Source organism: Aptenodytes patagonicus, chromosome 21 (assembly GCF_965638725.1).
Source record: "Aptenodytes patagonicus chromosome 21, bAptPat1.pri.cur, whole genome shotgun sequence".
Classification (NCBI taxonomy): domain Eukaryota; kingdom Metazoa; phylum Chordata; class Aves; order Sphenisciformes; family Spheniscidae; genus Aptenodytes; species Aptenodytes patagonicus.
In genome coordinates this window covers 2401938-2422201 of record NC_134969.1, presented here as the reverse complement: position 1 = coordinate 2422201, position 20264 = coordinate 2401938, and the positions used below count along the sequence as shown (strand labels likewise).

Here is a 20264-nt window from a genome sequence, read left to right as displayed (position 1 = left end):
TGGGGCACAGGGCCAAACGCGGGGGTCAGGAGCCTCCAGCCTGGGGGCGCAGGCTTGTCCCTGCCATCCTCGCGCATGCACGTGTGCAGGTCGGCATCCAGAGGATCCTAGAAGAAACCTTTGGCAGCTCATGAAAAAGGCACCAGAAAAATGTAAGAAAAGCAATGCAAAAATTTATATTTTATTTTAATTCAAAAATTTAAAATAGCTTTCAAATTCAGTAAAGTATGCCTGGACACAATGAAAAGCCTCATATACAGAGACAGATAAATTAAATTGTATATACTGCAGACAAGCCAAGTGTATGTATAGATTACATATTTACACTTTTATGTAAACCATATTTATACATTTTATTACATTTACAAAAAAAAGCTGATCTTCCACTACTGTTTACTACAATAATGAAAAAACATTTACATTGTGTTTTTTAACTGTACAAACTTTTGATTCATAAAAATATATCTCTGTACAAAAGAGGGATTTTTTTTTTATTTTTTCTTTTTTTTTTTCCCCTTTTTTTCCTTTTTTTTCCCTTTTTTTTTTTTTTTTAAACATAATGCAAGTCCTCTGGGCACAAGAATGAAGAATGTCATGTATTGGGTCCCAGCCAGCTTGCAAAAAAATGGGACAACACCCCCTCCCACTTCCTTTGTTGCTTGGGCAACAGCAGAAAATGGTACTTAATGGGTTGAAAGCAGCAAGTCTTGTTTAAGTAGAGCCTCCCTTCTCCCTGCCTTGGTGTTAAAATGTCTCCGGTTCATTTTACACACCTTAACGCAAGCTTCTCCTGGCTACCACTGATTAAGAGGATTCAGAAAGGTCTGAAAAGCAGATGTGGGCTCTGCTGTTGCTGTGTGCGTGTGTGTGTACATCCCTACCCTCCGCTCCGACCAGCCTGCTCGGTGCGTGCCCGGGGCTCGGCTCCGTTCGCAGCTGGGAGAGGTTTTTCTTGAGCTCAGTGACAGGCGGCTGGAAAGATTCAAGGTCTGCTGTTGTGGGATACTGCGAGGTGTTCGAGTTTTGGGTACTGAAAGAGGAGCCAGGATACTGCAATCGTTGGCACCAGAGCACCAGGGACTGCAAAATGGCGCTGCCTTCAGGATCTGCTACGCAAGGGAGCCTGGTCCCTCGGCTGTGTTACGGGGGCTGGACAAAGGCCAGGAGAACTGTGGGTTTGGGCTGTGGGTTTGGCGAAGGGCACGAATCACAGAATAATTTAGGTTGGAAGGGACCCTTGGGATCACATATGGGCCAGGAGAGCAGACCTGAAGGTAGGAACCAGCCGTCTACTTGCAGACGCAAGCAAAGAAACCGGGGAAATATCCTGGTCTCGTTACACCAGCCGCTCAACTGAAGAACTGAAGAGGAGATGTGCCTTGGCCCCAGAACCGAGTGCCGCCGCAGTCCGGTCAGGGTCCCCTCTTCTCCCTTACCCTTCAGCTTGCTCTGGAGTCCGTGTCCCGCAAGCTGGAGGTGCCCAGAGAGGGGCAGGCACCACTGCCAGCCCGGCCTGGCTACCCCAGGGAATTTAGTCCCACAACCAGCTGGAAAGTGAAACCATCTCTGCCTGTTTGTGTATTTGGCATGAGCTGGGAGCGCGGCTTGCTGCAGGACACGCTCTCCAACAGTCCGGCACTGGCCCTGAGCTACCTGTGTGCCCACCTCCACGTGGGCAGCATCTCGCTGACTTCTGTCCGTGTTGGATCAGGGCTCTGGCTCGCGCTTGCGCCCACCTCTCAGGAATAAATCAGAGCACCTCTGCATGCTCTGGGGAGCAGAGATGGCATTTTTTGGCAGGCTGGCTGTTCAGCAATTAGGCTGTAGAATGCTGCTTACTCTAAGAGCGCTGAATAAGAGACAGAAGTAAAAAAAATAATATATATTTTTATATATACACACACGCGCACACACAGAATAAAAGAATAAACAAAACAGAAAAAACTACCCTGTGGATTTTCGTTAGACAAAACCTCAGCTGACATTAGGTAGGGGAAATCCAGCGTTTAAATGCAAGCATGGATGTAAACACCGCTCCATTTGTTTTAATTCTGTTTTCCCTTCAAGTCTTCTGTAAGAAGAAGCTGCTTCATTGACACATACTGCTCTACACCAGCTGTATTTCACTTGACTTACAGTTGGTAAAATGGCACTGTTGTGTTCCTTGACTCCAGCCTGGCCTAAGAAACAGTGACTCAAACCAAGCAGACTAAAACCCCGAATCAACAAGAGCAGCTCTCCTCTTTATTAGAGGAGGACAGTGTCATCACAAAAGCATCATTCTCTTATAACGGAGGAAAAATGTCAAGCCGTCTTATCTGCTCTCATGAAAGCCAGGGCAACCTTTCTGCCCCTGGGAAATAAAGGGAACAGCTTTGGATAGAAATTAAAACTCTTATTGCATTGCCATTTGGAGGATCAATATGGAAAGGGCAAAGGCTTTTGAATGCTACTGGGGGGAAATCAGTATTTGTTAGAGTTCTTTGTAAAGAGGTTTCTGTCCCTTCGTGTCTGTCAGCAATTTCCTGATTAGGGTGTTTGGACACAGCTAAAATCGGCAGCTGCTGGGAGGGGGCCAGAGATGGGGGGACGTTTCCTCACCAGCCCTGAGAGCTGCCTGAAAGGAACATGGGGCAGAAGAAACCCAGCAAGAATGGCCAAAGGAAAATTAAATACGGAGGAGAGGAGAAAAGTTTGCAAAGTTTCGCTTTTCTCATTGAAAAGGTCCCATTTGAAAAGTCTTCCTCCGCAAAAGCCCTGGGTTAGAAAAAACAACAAAGAAATAACCCACAAAACCAAATAAAGACAAAGCGAGTACTCATCCTGTCCCATACTGGTATTTTCCATTAACCCCAGCCAGCACCTTGTGCAGTGCAACCTGCTTTTTCCCTCTGTGGTCCAAGCTCTTCCCAAAAGTGGGGGGCAGTTGGTGGGACCCCACATACCCCACTGCTCCCTCCAGGAACACGTAACCAAGAACAGGTGGTAAAAGCCTTCCCATCACCTTGCCTCCCAGGTTCTCCACTTCCCTGGGTCTTGACGTTGGGCTGAGACCCACCGGCAGGTGGGGGAGAGGAGCCGTGCCGGAGCAGACCTTTGGTTGGCTTCATTATCCACGGCAGGATGGAGAGGGTGGGTGAGGACGACAGAGGGCAACCCAGCAGTCTCTCAGGAGTTAACACAAAGTCCAACGAGGTGTAGCAGCTTCTCCACAGCCTCAACAAGGTTGGAAGGAGGGAGATGGGGAGGGAATGGATGAAGACTAGTGAGGCGAAACACAATCATCCACTAGACACCGACCCCGGTGGAATCTGGGACGATAGGAAAGGAATGCACAGAGAGAAGGTAACAGTTTGCTACTACACACAGAAATGCTGGGAAAGCCTGCAATGGCTTCGTTGTCTCAAACTAAGAACGTTCCAGTCTAGCAGCACTCTTAAAGTCCACGGGGTACTTTTGTTTATAACATTAAGTTATTTCTCTGTGCCTGTGCAGTAAAACTTTTAAACCCCTTGCTTTACCCTCCCCTCCAATCACTGTGCAAAACACCCTGTCTGGAGTCACACAGTGAATGATCTCTCTTAGAGACTCATTTTTCCCTTTAGCTGGTCACTGTTCTCACCACAGGGCTATTTGGATTTGCTTTGCCACTGGTGCCCAAGAGGTCTCGCCCCAGCTGGCAGTGAGCACCTGACACCCAGAGATGGGGATGCTGGTTTGGGTCTTGCCCTGGGCAGAGATGATCTCCTGGGCAATCTGAGCCACTCAGGGTGCTCCTTTGAACCACTGCTTCGACCCAGCATTTTACAAGTGACAAACATGAGGAGGGCGGTGGCACTGTCCCACTCTTGTGCTCCCTTTCTGCCCACTCACCGCAGCGGGGACGGGTGCTATACAGCTGTGCACACGGTGCTGACTGTGAACTCCGTCTCGTTGGCCATGATGTCCGTGGGCTGCAGGTTTCGGTCATACATAGGATTCTCAAACGTTGCTCGGACGTTGGTGTTTTCATGGCCTGCGTAGCCATTGAATGGGACTTTTGGTCTTCTCCTGCAGGATGTCAGAGAGAAAATCCAGAGAGGTCACGGCTACTCCTGCTGTAGCCAGCTGAACAGCCCTGACAAGAAGTCACTGGAAGGGAAAAAGCTACTTTTGAAGAGGGTAAACACCTGGGGATAAAGCAGAAGGGACCTATAGAAAAATCTTGCCATAGATTTGTAGCACAGGCAGCTCCCTGGGCTTTGCTACAGCCCTAAAAGTGCTCCCTGCGCAGAGCGGCCAGTCTGCACGATGCTTTGCAGCGCAGCAACATTTCCACAGCAATGCATTGATCAGGAGAAATAACTAATTTACAACAGACGCAAAGCCACCTTGAATGCTGAAATATGAAATTTACTTTGCCTTATCCTACTTAATGTTGCCACAAATCTTAACGGTCATAAAAGCCTTCAACACTCTTCTCCTAACACCCTCGCCCCTCCACGCATGCTTGCTCCATTCTTTTTTCACCTTCTGAATTAGATGAGAAGCCAGGTCTAGGGGGAGTGCTTTTAAGGCAAGCTCACAAATATTTCTGTCAGTCCCCCGAGTTTGTTTCACCTACTGGCACCGTTCCTGAAACCTACCTGTGTTTGTAGAGATAAAGCACAAACCCTGCAATAATCAGGGCTATGAAAGGCACAAGAATGGCAGCTGCCACAGAACTGCTGTTTGATGCAAAATGGTGTCCTATTGATTCTGGATCATTTTCCATCATGCTGATGTCTGAAACAGAGCAGAAGTAAACACATTTCAAAACACCGCTGAGGGAAATGGGGTTTGCTCGAGATACAGGTTACATTATCAACAACAGGCCAAGATGGTTACAAGTGTTGCTGTAAAAGGTAATCAAAAGCTTCTGAGCTGCATGAAGAATGGTTTGGAGATGCAGCCTAGCTTAGACAACATCATTTATTTAGAACTACAATTAAAGAGAGATGTAAATAGATTTATCTTACCAAAATGCTCAAATTTGGATGCTTAAAAGTTAGGCTTTAAAGGGAGACTTTCAAAGGCTGCAATAATTAGCATCTAATTCTCCATAAAGGTGACAAGACTCCAGGGTCAGATTCCAAAAACCCTAAGAGATCGAAGAGCTCAAGCCACATTTTAAGACATATTTAAGAGCTTAGACCTTGGGACGTCTAAGCCCTCAAATGCCTCTGAGATTTCCGAAAGTGAGATGGAGACACTTTTTGTGGTAGCAATGGGACTTGGGCTTTTAGGCCAGACACCTGGCAACATGGAGAAAAAAAAAAACACGGTCCAGGTGCTATTTGTGGCTCCAAACTCTTTCTGTCTTTGATAGAAACCTGTTTATTTAAATGCCTCACTTTGTTCCCAAATTAAAAATTTTGGTGGTGTTTGTCTCCCCCAAATCTTGTGTTAGCCAAGTTGAGGATGGGCTTAGCCCCCCCTTGCCAGAATATCCAGTGTTCAATATATTCAGTGTTTAAACACAAGCCAGGGCAGAGCAGCTGCATCCATCGTACAGGGAGGAACTGGAGATGGGAAAGGAGCAACGGGCAGGGTGGAAGTGCTGCCAGGCAATGGGGACCCTCTCCTCCCCGTGCAGCACGGCACCGCTCTGCCTCAAACGTGAACAAACAGAAGCCGTTTCGGACGCGATCATCTCCCACCCCCCTGGGCTACAGAGATTTGAGGGCACCCGGCTTCTCTACCCCAGTGGCTGGTTTGGGTTTTGCCAGCTCTCTCATGAACGATGTGCGGAGGGGAGCTGGAAAGGGTTAAGTTAAACCTGACTGTTCAAAAACAGCTATAAAATTAAAGCCAGGGACAGGAGAAATGTTTCCTGTTTGAAAACCTCCGCTACCATCAAAATCTAGCTTTCAGAAATCAAGGGGAAAAGTAGTAATCAGAGGAAGTTTACCGAGTCTCTGAAGGCCAAACTGCCCGAAGCCTTTGCCACGCACAAAGCCCTGGTACACAAACGTGCCACTTGACGACTCTGATGAGACCTGCAACGACAGGAGACCAGAGATCAACAGATTTGTTGAACGCTTCCCTGGGATTTTAGCACCCATCCTGTCACAGCCTCTTTCAAGTTCATGCACAGCATTAATTGAATTCAATTCCCCAGAAAATCAGGGCATTTTTTTTTAAGAAGTCTGGCTGCCCAACAACTTAAGACTCTCACATCTCAAAGGAAGGAAAAAAAAAAATCTTGTTTGCAATAAACTACAGAACACACTGCTGATCCAACAGGTGTAGCGAAGGCTCTGGGCTACAACGGGCCATGGGTCAATCAGACGCATGTTTCTTGTAAGCTCCAGTGGATCTCTTAAGGGCATGAGAAGTTACCAGACACAGAAATTGAGGTGAGAAGTTGACTCCATTAGGGAAGATTAGCTCTTCTAGCTTGATGTTTAACAGATATAAAATGTTAAAATGGAACGAATCATGCTGGTTTCTCCTTTAGCGTTATCTGGAAGCCTTACAGATTTAAAACCATAGGGCAATAAAAAAAACCCCATACAGCTGCAAGGGAGCATGGAAGAGCTGACTGTCATGTAATGTTATCTCGCGTGCTGGAAGAATGCCCTATGTCCCCTTCAAGCGAGCAGGTGACTGGAGGATAGCAGCCTCATCTTGCCACCAGCTAAGGGAGTTATTCCCCCAGCTTCAGCGAGAAAAAAGCTGGTGTTTTGACAGCAGCGGGAGGAGTTGTGTGGGTGGACTTTGTGTATGAGGTGCCCGGGCACTTACATGTCCATCTAGAGCCCACTTATCATTTTTGAACTTGTTGACAAAGATCTCCACTGGCCCCGTTATCTGGTAAACCTGGAGAAGCAGGTGCACATCTTCTTTCTTGTAAATGCCTGAAAAATAAGTGACTTTTCATCACTAGATCACAATGACTCTCTGAGTTTGAAGCAATTAGCTTTCCACCTGAGAGCAGAGAAATCACCTCATCATCTTAGAGTGGACTCCTCCTACCAACCCTATCAGTGGGACGCACCGGGAAACACACCGCAAACACATAATCCCATGTCCACCCCCCAGGATATTAAAGACATTTTGTGCATGGGAAGAGACTCAACTGTTAATGTTTAGGTTACGTTGCTGGATCAGTAACAAGCTGGTGTTCCATGGAGGGCAGGGACAAGGAGCGCTCACAACTTTTACTCGTTTGTCTTGGACTACAAGTCCACCACTCCAGCATGCAGGGAATGGACGATGGACTGGGTTCAGCTGCCCTTCAGGTAGAGTCAAAGCAAACTCAGGTACATATTTTATTTGTCTTGGTCCAATCAGAGATTGGAGACTTCAAACCTGGGTGGTTCTGTAAAGCTCAATCAGAACATCAACATGATCGATACAGCAGAGCATGCTGCCCCTCGCTCTGTGAGACCACTTACAAGTGTAAATCCCTACAAATGGCCATGTCAGCTCCCTTACCAGACACCTGGAGCTCCACGCCGCTGTGGTCTATCAGAGTGGCATTGACTTTACTGGTGGCAGCGTCAAAGCTAGTGACAGACAGCATCGCAGGCTGCTTTTTCCCCATGTATTCGTAGGAGCCTTTCCAAAGGGAATTCCTTGCAAACACATCAGCAGGCACTAGAAACCACAGCAAGTGGGGATGCAGAAGAACAAGAGCATTGCCATTTATTTCCGTTTTTCAGAAATCAAAATAGAGCAAATTTATTTCTTTCTTTGAATTCACAAATACGTATTTAAATACCTCAAATCCCACCCACTCTCTGTGTTATCACTGAGTACAAAACCAAAGAGAGGAGAACAAACAAGCTGATGACTAATTTTGTTGTTTTGACAAAAAATGCTTCTAAAGTTTTAAAAACAAACCAACCCTCAAAATAATTTCTTAGGAAAAGCTAACAAAAACCATTTTTTTTTTAAAAAAAAAGGTCTAATATAAGACATCCTAGAGGGCTCCAGTCTCTGGAGTGCCCTGGGGAGGGCAGTGGATGTTGGTGCCCGACTCCCGTAAGGCTCCTGTCCCTTCTCCAGTGAAGCACGAACAGGATGAGGCACGTGGACTGCTTTCACCAGCCCAGCGGTTTCAAGACCTGCAAGAACAGCCGGGTTTCTGGCTGCCCTGGGGAAGGGACAGGGTGGGATGGACCTGGTAAGGTCCAGGTCTAGCACTAACGCGTCCCACGCAAGAGCGAGCCCTGCTACGGTACCTGACACCTTGGCGAGTGGTGGGTCCCGTGCGGTGCCAACCGGCCTTCCGCTGGGGCGGACATCGGCTGAAAGAGAGGGGCAAACCACCGCCGGTGAATACTGCGGCATCTGACGCTGTTGAGACACTTCTACTGTGCTGGTGCTAAGAGAGGACAGCCTCTGGCCGGCATTGCTCACACACGTAACGTGGCTGCACGTCCCTGTGTACAAGGGCTTTGGACAGGGTCCTGCCCAGCTCACTGAAACAGCACGAAGCTTTCATTTACTGTCCTCCCCTGCCACCTGCTCCAAACCAAAGCGTCCAGAGAGAGCTACCATGCTGCACAAGAGCCACGCAGCTCTGTTTCAATAGACCACTACGTTTTATTGATCTAAGACTCTGAGATAGGTAAAAGGTGTGTGAGGTAAAGAACAACCTTTGTCTCGTGCAGACGCTTCTAGATCCAAACCATCAGGCAGAAAATCCCCCAGCTGCCTCTCCCCTGGGAGCTGCACAGGACCCTGTGAGAGCTGTGGTCTCTACTGCCAGCTCAGCCATGCAAACACCCTCATGGAGGTCTGGGAGAACAGCTGTTTTCTCTTGGGCTGCAATGCTCCCCTCCGCAGAGGCGCAGGCAAATGGGAAACCAGGGTCACGCTGCTCAGAGCTTTTACCGAGGCAAATAGGTGGTTTTCCTGTCCAGCTGCCATCTGCTTTGCAGGTTCGATGCTCAGATCCTCCGGTGAGGTAGTACCCACTCTGACAGGAATAGATCAAGGTGTAGCCCAGAGATGGCAAATCCAGAGCACCGACGTTGGCGTGGGAGGGGGTCTCCGGCTGCTTACAGTGGTGAGCTGAAAAGCACAAGGAAAACAGAGATGAAAGACACCATCCAGTTGTACACAGAAAGGCAGAAGAGTGACACCATGACGTCAGCAAGGACAGAAATCTCTTAGAAGAACTTTTTTCAGCAAAAGCTTTCTCTGCTCACTGAGGGAGACAATGCCATGCCTGGATTTTTGCCAGCCAGATGAATTAATGAGACCACTTCCCGTGCTTCGCTGGCTAGATTGCTCTTTCTGGCTAAAGCTCTCAGGGGATCCTTCACTTGGTTCCAGCTTCCATGAACTGAAACCCAGGCTCTGCCATCCCCCACCTTTTAAGGGAAAAAAGTCAAAACCAAATGATACTAAAGACACCTTCCTTCTTCCTTTGAACTCTTACCCCAGAACTGTGTCCCAGGTATGTCTGTGGACTGAAAACTGCCTTTACAGGACATCAAGACGCAGTAAGTTAAGCCGGTGATTCCAGTGAGTGCGTTATAGATTTGTTTTTGTATGATCTCTGTTCACAGGACCACTGTCCTACTAATAATTTGCACCCACCTGTCCATAGGATCACACGGTAAGTCCTCAGAAGCATGCAATAGTCAAATTCCTGTAATTGCTCAATAACTTTCAGAATCTGGCCACAGAAATTGAAGCTGAGCTTGTCCAGCTCCCTGCCATCAGAGCAAGCGTGTGCCCACACTGCTCTATCAGGTCCTGTTGTAAATATGTCACCACTTTCCTTGAGAAGTTACGACACAAAACGAATAAATCACAGAGCCGGGAAGCTCCCTCTCACCCACACTGTAAATTTGCCCTTTCTGTAGCTCTCCAACTGCTCATGAATGAAAACAAATCCTTGACAGCCTTCACGAGGTATTATCTTCATCCTTGTTTTACAGAAGATGAAATATAAAACCCAGAAAGCTGAAAGACTAACCCGAACTCACATGGTCTGGGAGCCCCAGCTGCGAGCCCGCAGCCCAGCTCGGAGGCGACAGTTCAGCACTCATTAGCAGTGACTGCATCCGACTCCACGCTGCGGATGGAGAAGGCTTTACAAAAAAACCTAAAGGCAACAACTCAGTAGTCCTTGCTGGCACGGGTAAGCCAAAACCATCTTCTATTTCAATGCACCTAGCACCAGGAGCAAAATCCCACGTACAGCCACAGCTGCTGCTGCATCCTTGCAGTCTCCCAATTCAGCAGAAGCCTGTGAATGTGGGGACGCGCTCCCACCACCCAGGCAGGCAGCAGGGGAGGGCAGCTCCTTCCAGAGCAACCGCTCCCCTCTCCCCTGATGCTACATGTAGGAGTTTTTAAAGGCGGGTGCCCCGGTTGGGCTGCTCGCAGAACGAGCACCTACAGGGTTTGTTAGTGGAAAAATCTCTCACCAATAAACCACCTCACAAGGGAGAGGAAAAAGGTTTTTAATACTTTTGATATTATGATGGATATTACCACTCAAATAGATTAAATTCAACTCCTCCTGGTGTAGCAAGGAAAATATGATGGACAGCTTAAAAGAGCGAGCAACACATTATTAAAGATGAGGAGAAACGCTGCTCTGTCGGAGAGCCCTTCTGGCTAAATGTTAACCCTGGTCCCTGGAGTGCAAGCTCACATCTCAGCCATCAAATGCGGTTTCAGAAGCACAAAACAAAGTCTCACCTGAAACTATGTCTCTGAGGAAGGGACAAGTAAAAAATCTCATCTGAAATCAGAAGCGGCTGCTGGTGTAGTCATGTCAGGAGAGAAGTGATTGTGTGATCTCCCTTTTCTTCAAGGATACGTTTTCTCAGAGCTCCCCCCCAGATTACCAGCTCTTCAGAGCCGGCAATTTGCATGGTGAAGCACAGCAACAAAACAAGGCAACAGTGTGGTTAAAGGCACCAGTTTCCTTTGACAAAACCTCTCCCAAGACTTACGGACGCAGTCTGCCTGTACGCCGCTCCACGTCAGGTTGGGGAGGCAGGTCCTGGTGGTGGAGCCCTGCAGCAGGTATCCCTTCTGGCACTTGAAAAAGATGATGCTTCCCACCTGTTACAATAGGAGATAAACCACTGAACTTCCCAGTGCAATGTGATTCACCCATGCTTATAATACAAAAGTACTTCTATAATTTTCCATCTTCTATATGCTGGAGAGGGCAGCCACCTGCTTTCTGCCCTCACCGCCCTGCCAGAGTCTGGTGTCGAGAAAGCTCTCAGAGCCCCTGGAAAGCTGCGGCCTTTAACTGTGCAGGGAGTTGTTTCTTTTAGTGATAGAGGCGAGGCTGCTTTGTCTTTTAAATATACCCAAAGCCAGCATCAAACATAGATGCATTAGAACGGGTGGAAATTTTTGCCAAAAGGGATGTTCAATACAACTAGTATCAACAAACATCCTGTAGCTATATATCTAGCCATGTAGCTATATTATAAGCGCCAATTTGGATTGTGAATAGCAAAAAGGATCACAAAACCTGAAAACTGACTTTTCAACATTTTGGGGGTATGCTTACTTTTTGCAGACTATCCACTTTTCTGCATTTGGTTTCAACCAAATTACTATTATTTCAACCAAACCATTATCATATAATGGAGCTCATTCCCTGCTTCAGACAGGCCGGCAGTATGATGCTGTCAGGCTGCAAGCCCCGTTATTGCAACTGGATTTGCTTTAAAACCAGAATATACTAGAATAAAATTGCCCAGCAGGGCTTTGAGTACCTTTCCGATCCTCCCTAGCAAGGCCGCACCATGCGGGCCACCTCCTCGCTAACCCCGCAGCCGGGTTTTATCAGACAGTTGCTCCTGGACTCTCAGCTGGCTGCTGCGGTCCCCTGGGTACCACATCCAAAGGCACCATTTCCCCGTAACATTCTCTGCTCCAGCCACCACCTCATCCCCTGCGTGAGCACCTGAGGTGGCTCCACTACAGCGCGCAGCTCTCAGACTGGCAACTCTTACAAAAGTCAGACTTACGGAGTCTCAGTGTTAATTAAAAACTAGAATTAAGTCATTAAAACTCAGGATTAAGATAACTAATTAGCAGCAAAACCGAAAGATCCACTCTGGCAGGAGTAGACCCATGGAATTAACTATCCCAGCCCCACACCCGGCTCCGTCACAGCGGGGAATGGGCACCCAACAGGGACGGCAGCGGGGACAGCAGCGGAGGCTAGAGATGGAGCACCCCAGGGAATCGCTTTGGTTTTTTTCTCTGCTTTCCACCAATTTCATACTGCATGGGAGCTAAGATTAAGAAAACCACCTACAGAATTTGGTCTGAAAATGAATGAAAATTATGTCTCCAATGTGAATACTAATTACACTAATAACTATTAATTAGGACTGTAATTAATACCATAAATAATGCATTTCTAGTTAATCCCATACAAATGCACTCTGAGGTCTAATGGAGCACACCGGGATGTCCTGCTCACGGGAAGACACATTAATCCATGTAAGGACTCAGACACGGACTAACTACAGCAAGTATCGGGGCGCAGCCGAGGGGACCCCACTGCCGTGACAGTACCTGGTAGCCCTGGGAGTTATTCTGCATCCCAAAGAGAGGCACGCCGGGGTCCGCGCACGTCGTGAGGCTGGGGTCTTAAAAGAACAGAACAGATGCGGCGTTTTAAAGGAGCAGTTGTGAAAGCCATGTCAGAGCTCTGCCTTTCCCTGCTCTCCACACAGAAAGACTGTGCTGTGCCTTTGCAGCAAGACAGAAATATTTTGCTACAGAAGGAATACATAGCAACAAGGAAAAATACATGGATCTTTTTGTTTCTTAAATCCCTGACTACTGCAATGCAAACTAACCAGAGGCACTCTTATCACCCAGGAGAAAAAGAACATAAATCTTGTGTCAGGGACAACTCTCTTCCCTTCCCCTATTCCACACACGATGAGCGAAGCGCCAGTGCTGTGCCCTCCGCTTCCACTGGCCACCCGCTGCACCGAGGGCTGTGGTGACCCTGTCCTCTCCCGTACCCTGGGTCAGCGCCTTTGTCCTTCTGGGCGCAGCTTGGCCGTCGCTTGCATCTCGTTATTTTGTAGTGATAGATGGGGGCTGGAAATTTTAATGCATCTCGGATACATAATCTCTCTTTATGCCTCATTTGCTCTCAATCTATCAGAAGATGAATACACACGATTCAGTAGGGATACCTGCTGCTACTCTTCTAGCATCTATCACTTTCTTTTTTTCCCCCAGCATGTCAACAGTAGCAGGGCATTGATGGGATTAAGGCAGAGATGCATCACATTAATATCAGCATCCCAAACTAAGCAAAGGAAACTGAAGCTTCTGTCTGAAAGGCACTTCAGCAGCAGCAGGTTCCCTGCTCCTTGAGATCACAGGATTGAGCTAAGCTGCAATGCTGGCCACAGGGATGCTCCGGTCCCTGGCCAGGGGTAGCTACGTTAGCAGGGAGCTGGAGCATCGCAGGATCTCAGTGCAATCAAATGAGAGTCTGCTCTGGATTCCCAGCCTTCTTTCTTCAGCATGCTCAACACTGCTATGAGAAGGACCATAAGCCCCACAGCAAATCCCTCTCTGTGCTTACTCACAATACTCCAATTAACAGGATTGTGCAAGACAAGAAGTAAACTAAGAGAAGTCTCCTCAATCCAACGCGGTGGGACAGAAGTGGCCTGTCACTATAGCCTGCAGCTATAGGACAACGGAGCACAACTTCTGTACCTAACGGCATGGTGGTTTACTGTTCTGCCTTTGTTCCTTATGATCTGACTAATTCGGCCTCTTCACACTGAAACATTATGCACTACTTGGTGTCGTCCCCAGGTCATTGGAGCTGCGGCGAGTAACTAAACAAGGGATACAAAGTGTGGCTGATTTGGGACTGCGGCACACAAGCTAATTCATTTTCCGTCATTCGTCTCTGCTGAGCTTCTGTCATTTATCACTGATGCAGTTTCCATGGAAGCCCCCAGATAAATCACAGTGTCTAAAATAAATAAATAAAGAGCCCCACTGCTGGATGAGGTAGCAGGTGATGGATGGCAGAGGGTGGAGGGCAGAGCCTCAGTCTCCTGGCTGCATCTGGGGGGTCTGTGGTGCTGGCAATCTAACATGTCTCAAAAATGGGTGAGATCTGAATAAAGGCAACACTTTGGGTTCAGCTGCCTGTGTCAGAAACTAACATTTCGGGTCAGGGTTTTGCAGACACACAAGTCTCCTCCCTTCCCATAGTTTGTTTTGAGGAGACAAATTCTAAGTACATTTCCTCAGCGGCACGAACAGCTGTATTTGCTGGGTTCAATCATAGATGGCTCTGGAGGGCTGGGTGCCAGGCACGTACAATACGATCCTGGACAAGGATTTGCAAGAAAGTGATGAAGCATTTAAAGGCAGTATTTACAACAGTAGGCAGGTGCTCCCAACTCTTTGTACGTGAGAAAGCTCCTACTGAAATCAATAGGAAACTTGGAGGTTCAGGCCACGAGTACTTTTACATTACTGTAATTGGTGATGCATTTAAGATGTAGCTAGAACGATTGAAAACCGTGGAGAACAGCCTGAGATCTGTTTCTGCCCCAGATGCCCACATAAGGTGATGATGGTGGTGTTCAGGCAGACAGTTAAGGTAACAGCACATATCCCGTGCAGTTTATCACCACAGGAGCTCTGGAGTTCAAGAATGTAGCCAGAGTTTTAAATAGGTGGAGAATGCTGTGACTAATTATGAAACCTCTGGGAGCTGCATAATCAAAGGGTTCTGGAAGCCCCAGAAAATGGGCACCTGAAGAATGTGTGGAAATTTCAGCCTGAATCCCAACACTGCAGCTAGGCAAAGCAACTTGTGGGATTTTGATCTCTGTATACAGCACTTTCATACTTCTAGGAGCTGCTATTCTGCCATTCTGGATATAATTCAAAGGCAGCAGAGAACATAAGCTCTCACGTGCACCCTTTAGGCAGAACTTGGTTTTGCTTGGTTTCTGTGAGCAGAAGAGCTCCCCTCCACAGCAACCCATGGCTGCTCTCTGCGGTCAAATTGCATTTTCAGTCCCATCACTGATAGTGATACTGTGCATCTCCGCAGAGCGGCGTGCTGGGTTGGAGATCCCTGAGGAAGCCTGGAAGCAGCACAGAGATGAGAGCGCAGCACTGTACAAAGACAACAATTCTGATGTTGTCCAGGGTGTAGCAGCGGTAGCACAGTACAGGGCACAAGTGCAGGCGCAGCATTGCACTGGTGCATTGCCACCATCCCCAGCCCCAGAGGTAACTCGGGCAGCACCAGCCTTTGGGACCTCTGCGTGGCGCTACCCTCCGCAGGCTCTCACACAGCCCTCAAACCTTACGGCCCAGGTTGCAAAAGTTAACCTGGAAGTTCTGCAGAGGAACTTCTCCCTCCTGCCCACCGGCAGCCCAAGCACAGCGCTGAGGAGCAGTAACAGGGAGGAGATTGTCTTCCTCAGAGGCACTATGTATTGACCACCATCAGGGGCAGGGACAGGTGCTGAATCTAAGCAGCACGCCCCAAGAGAAGGAGACGGGTTGTCTACCACCAGCTAGTACACACAAACCGAAGGCATCATCCCTATACATTCTGATTTTCAGGGAAATGAAGTGCTAATTTCTGCAAACCCAGAAAATAAAACCAACTTTGCTACAAACGGAAAAGCAAGGTGACAACTCAAAGCTCTTTGCTTGTAGATGCAAGACAGAGGAGTCTCCCCTTACCTATGCAGCTGGGCTGGGTCCCGCTCCACGTCCCGTCGGACTGGCAGAACCGCCGGGCTGATCCCACCAGCACGAGCGGGGCTAAGCAGGAGAAGGAGACGGAAGAGCGGTACGTGAAGCCTCTGTCCTCCCTCCTGCCTTGAGCAGGTATCCCTGGATCACCGCAGAACACAGCTGCAACAGGCAGAGAGACAAGTGGATTGCGATGAACCTCCTCGAGAGCAAGCAACGTTAATAAGCTAAAGATGGGTCTATTAATGGCCCAAACCTTACCACTCCCTGCCATCAAACTCTGTGATTGACAAGGGAATTAGTAGCGGCAGAAGGCGTTGCTGGCTACTTTCCTTGTAATTCTCTCTTTTTGTCAATTGCTGTTAATTAACTTCCACCTTCTCCCCCATCTTTTTTTTTTTTCCTAACGGCATGCTTAGTTTTAAAATGTATCTCTAATTGCACGATGTCAAATTGCTACATGGTTCCATGCCACACAGAAAGCCCACTAATTATACAAGATCCAGGGAAAGGTGCAAGGAACACAGTGAGGGCTTTGTATGATTTAATATGAAAATGGCTATTGTGCAGCTGCCAGCCATTCAGCCAAGAAAAGAAACTCAAATCTGCCTTTATCATTATGAGACGTTTAACTAATTTTTTTGCATTAGCTATTGTATCAAGCACACAGGTTTCCACCCAGCCAAAGCTCTGCCTTCACAAAACATTCCTAACTTCTGCTGCAATAACACAGCGCCCTTTACCAAAAGGTTTTTTTTCCTACGGCCTTTGGCAGTTTCAAGAGCCCTAATTGCAGAAGACTCGGTCACTAGGGAGGCACACGGACAAACAGCCAGTTTTAAAGATGCCTCGTGGACAGGAACACGCAAGATCTTCAGACTTGCTGCAAACGTGACCTCACATCTCTGTTACAAGAGGTGGAGTGACTGACTGCGTCCCCATGGCCACTACTGCCTCCTCGTTACAGAGGTGGCAAACCGAGACTCCCAGCAATTTGGCTGCTGAGGTGGGGAGAACATTCAGACTTTTGGCTACAGGCACTCGAAGCATCCCCATGCTTTTCTCCTGGCATGCAAAACTCCCACTGACTTCAGTTAATGCAAGACTTCCCTTGGACTTAGGGGTAGGAAGCACAGCAACCAGATATTTAACTTCCCGCATACTGAGAATAGTCAATCTGTAGCCTCTATGATATTGCCAGGCAAGGCAGAGCTGGCACTAAAATCAGCTACATGGAGACGAGAGATGTTGGAGAGAGAGAGCATCAAACAACTGGGTTTTAATCATAGTCCTCCACCCAATTCATGCGTGAACACGTAGACGGCTGCCTACTCACGGAAGCACTGGGGCATTTCCCCACTCCAAGTCCCGTTCCCCTCGCAGGTCAGCACAGCAGGCAGGGAGAGCTGATACCCCTCCAGGCAGGCGTAGCTCACGCTGGAGCCCCAGCTGAAATCTGAGCCCACGATTTTCCCATTGGGGATGGCTTGTGGGGATTTACAGATGATAGCTGAACGAAAAACAAAAGCACGCTCAGTTCTCTTGACTTCTCAGCATAGTTATTTCCATTAACAAGCAAATTCATGTAGGATCAAAGTTCTATTCTGCTCTCAAAGAGCACCTCCTGGGACTGGCCTAGCAGGGGGCTGTACAAACTTTTCCAGCTGTGCGTGCAGCTGTAAACCCCAGGATTTCACTTTGAAGTTTGGGGTTAACCAAATCCCAAATCTCAAAGTCAGATTTCTGAGTCGGTGTTCATTTCCAACTGAAGGTAAGAATCCAGCCTGACTTAGTGTGAAAACTCATCTAAGATTCCCCGAAAGATTCATACATTCTGGACAACCTGGCTGAGTTTCAGATTACCAGTTGAATCAACAACCGGTCTGTATTTCATCTACTCTAGGGTGTTTTAATATGACATTTTTGCAGTGTTTTGCTTTTCAGCTCAGGGGAGCACTGGGAAAGATGTTAAGCTCATGCAAATCAGCCTGGCCTCCAAATGAGACTCTGGCCACATTCTGTATTATTCCTGCAACATTAGCTCAGTGGAGAAAATGAGAGAGGAGTGTAAGAATTGCTCTTTACAGCCTCTGAAGGAACTGGAGTATATTTGGAAGTCTCTATGTGGTCTGCATTTATATCAGATTCATGACAGGTGAATTTTCCAGATTGCTAAAGAAGCACACATATGCTGCCTCAAGCCTTATCTACACTTGGTGGGTGAGTAAAACACTTGCAGAAGAGATTCAGCCTGTCCTGCAACTGCTCTATTATTTCCATTTCCTATCTCTGAACTACAGAGGCAATCTCAGAACTGAGAAATAATGAAAGGAGTTGGAAGAAACATTTTTCAGACTTCTAGATGATGCCAAAAAGCGTGTGCTTGCAAAACACAGTATTTCATTCGAGTTTGATCTGAGTTTTTGCGAAGAGTAAGTCACTTCGCTCTCTGTGCTTCACTTTTCCTTCTCTACTACGGGGATAATAGCAATTGCCTCCCTCCCAGGCATATTGTGATGATTGATAGACCTAAAGATAGCAAGATGTTCATGCTATGTTGATAAAATTGTGTAAGTGCCATAAACACAGGAGATAGATTGAATGACAGGACTGAGAAACTTCTAGGTGGGCCCCAGGCACTGTGCAGTAGTTGCTGCCTATTACCTTGTCACAAATTACAAAAAGTTTGTGGCCTGTAAAACTTATATCCTCCAATATTTACAGCAACCAGTCTTACCCTTGCAGGCAGGTTTGGTGCCATTCCAGGTTCGGTCTTTCGTGCAGGTTAGAGAAGATGCCCTGTCTGACTCCATCATATACCCAGGCGTGCACTGGAACACCACTGTTTTATTGTAGGTAAAATCACTGCCCAGTCTAATGCCGTTGGCTGGCACACCAGGGTCACCACAGTTGATCACTGCCAAAGAAAAAGAAAGCAGCATTTCTGGCTGACCATCCCTTGTCTCTCACTTCTGGATCCGCAGTAACTAGAAACCTGATGGTCCTGAGCATTTTTCAGCGCAGGATGTAATCCACTAATCGTGGAGAAGGGAGCATTTCTAGCACAGAGGATTTGGAGAGCAGCGCTAGCTATGGAGCAGGCTGGGCCACAGCATATGGAGAAAACTTTGCTTCTACTCAGTGGAGTGAGCAGTGATCTTAATGGCACATTAAGACCTTGCAAGAAGTATTAACACACATTAAACATTAAATAAAACCTGGGTCAAATCTGGGCTAGGTGGAAGACAGTTTGCCCATGGCACCCCCTCCTCTCTTGTCCTGGTTTTGGCTGGGATAGAGTTAATTTCCTTCCTAGCAGCTGGTACAGTGCTGTGTTTTGGATTTAGGATGAGAACAACGTTGATAACACACCGATGTTTTAGTTGTTGCTGAGCAGTGCTTACACTAGTCCAGGACTTTTCAGCTTCCCGTGCTCTACCGACTGAGAAGGCTGGAGGTGCACAAGAAGCTGGGAGGGGGCACAGCCAGGACAGCTGACCCCAACTGGCCAAAGGGACATTCCATACCATGGGACGTCATGCTCAGTACAGAAACTGGGGAAAGCTGGCCAGGGGGGCCGCTGCTCGGGGACTGGCTGGGCATCGGTTGGTGGGTGGTGAGAAATTGTACTGTGCATCACTTGCTTTGGGTATTATTATTATTACATTATTATTATTATTTTATTTCAATTATTAAACTGTTTTTATCTCAACCCACGAGTTTTTCTCACTTCTACTCTTCCAATTCTCTCCCCCATCCCACTGGTGGGGGGGCGGAATCAGTGAGCAGCTGTGTGGTACTCAGTTGCCGACTGAAGTTAAACTACGACATCTCTTTACCCTAGTTACTGTCTCTTACGTAAGACCACATTTGCCATCATCCACGTTCCTGCTGCCGGCACCTGCGGGTGGGAGCCGTCAGTCACTGAGGGCTGCTGAGCTGGGGCTCTGCCCACGCACGTCCCGGTGCCGGCACACTGGCAGGCAGGAACGCTCACGTTCAGAAGCAGCCCCGGAGAGCCCCTCCAGGTTGGCTGACATCTACTCATGAAACTTATTACAGAGCTCCCTTCATCCAACTGGAAAAAAACAAACCCAAGCATGAGTTTTCCATTAGGTACTTGCAGAGATTGCAGGCTGAGCGACTGCTGCTGCCACTAGACAGTTTAGCCGAGTTTCTCAGCACGGCACGTGTGTGTGCACATCTCCAGCGAGCGTCCAACACGCCCTGACAACCCGTCCCCAGAGCCTGGCAGCATCGTTCATCTCGTCTTCCAGGAACCCATCCCAGCGCTCACCTGTGCACTCTGGACTGGTCCCAGTCCACGTCCCGTTCACCGTGCAGTGCCTGCTCAGCACTCCTGTGGAGTAATAGCCTTCCCGGCACTGGTATATAATGGAACTGGAGAAAATCAAGCCATCGTTAAATATAACCCTCGCGTTGCTGGGGGTTCCTGGGTTTCCACAGGATATAACTAGAAAGCAAAATGGCAAAGTTAAAAAAAACAAACCAACCAAACAACAAAACCACAAATAACC

At 47.8% G+C, this 20264-nt stretch overlaps 1 protein-coding gene across 1 annotated transcript in view; it reads right to left on the bottom strand.

Moving 5' to 3' along the window:
- Positions 1-1867: 1867 nt before the first annotated feature.
- The window catches only part of CSMD2 (CUB and Sushi multiple domains 2), a 309987-nt gene continuing 291590 nt past the window's right edge, over positions 1868-20264 (bottom strand). The window contains exons 58-71 of the mRNA XM_076357104.1: positions 20024-20200; positions 18464-18643; positions 17063-17236; positions 15715-15888; positions 12538-12611; positions 10944-11055; positions 8863-9042; positions 8208-8273; positions 7459-7620; positions 6766-6878; positions 5930-6017; positions 4626-4764; positions 3874-4050; positions 1868-3311 (exon numbers count right to left, since the gene is read on the bottom strand). Coding sequence (XP_076213219.1) covers positions 3891-4050; positions 4626-4764; positions 5930-6017; positions 6766-6878; positions 7459-7620; positions 8208-8273; positions 8863-9042; positions 10944-11055; positions 12538-12611; positions 15715-15888; positions 17063-17236; positions 18464-18643; positions 20024-20200 — 1799 coding nt within the window. The 3' untranslated portion in view covers positions 1868-3311; positions 3874-3890. The remainder of the gene's footprint in view (positions 3312-3873; positions 4051-4625; positions 4765-5929; positions 6018-6765; positions 6879-7458; positions 7621-8207; positions 8274-8862; positions 9043-10943; positions 11056-12537; positions 12612-15714; positions 15889-17062; positions 17237-18463; positions 18644-20023; positions 20201-20264) is intronic.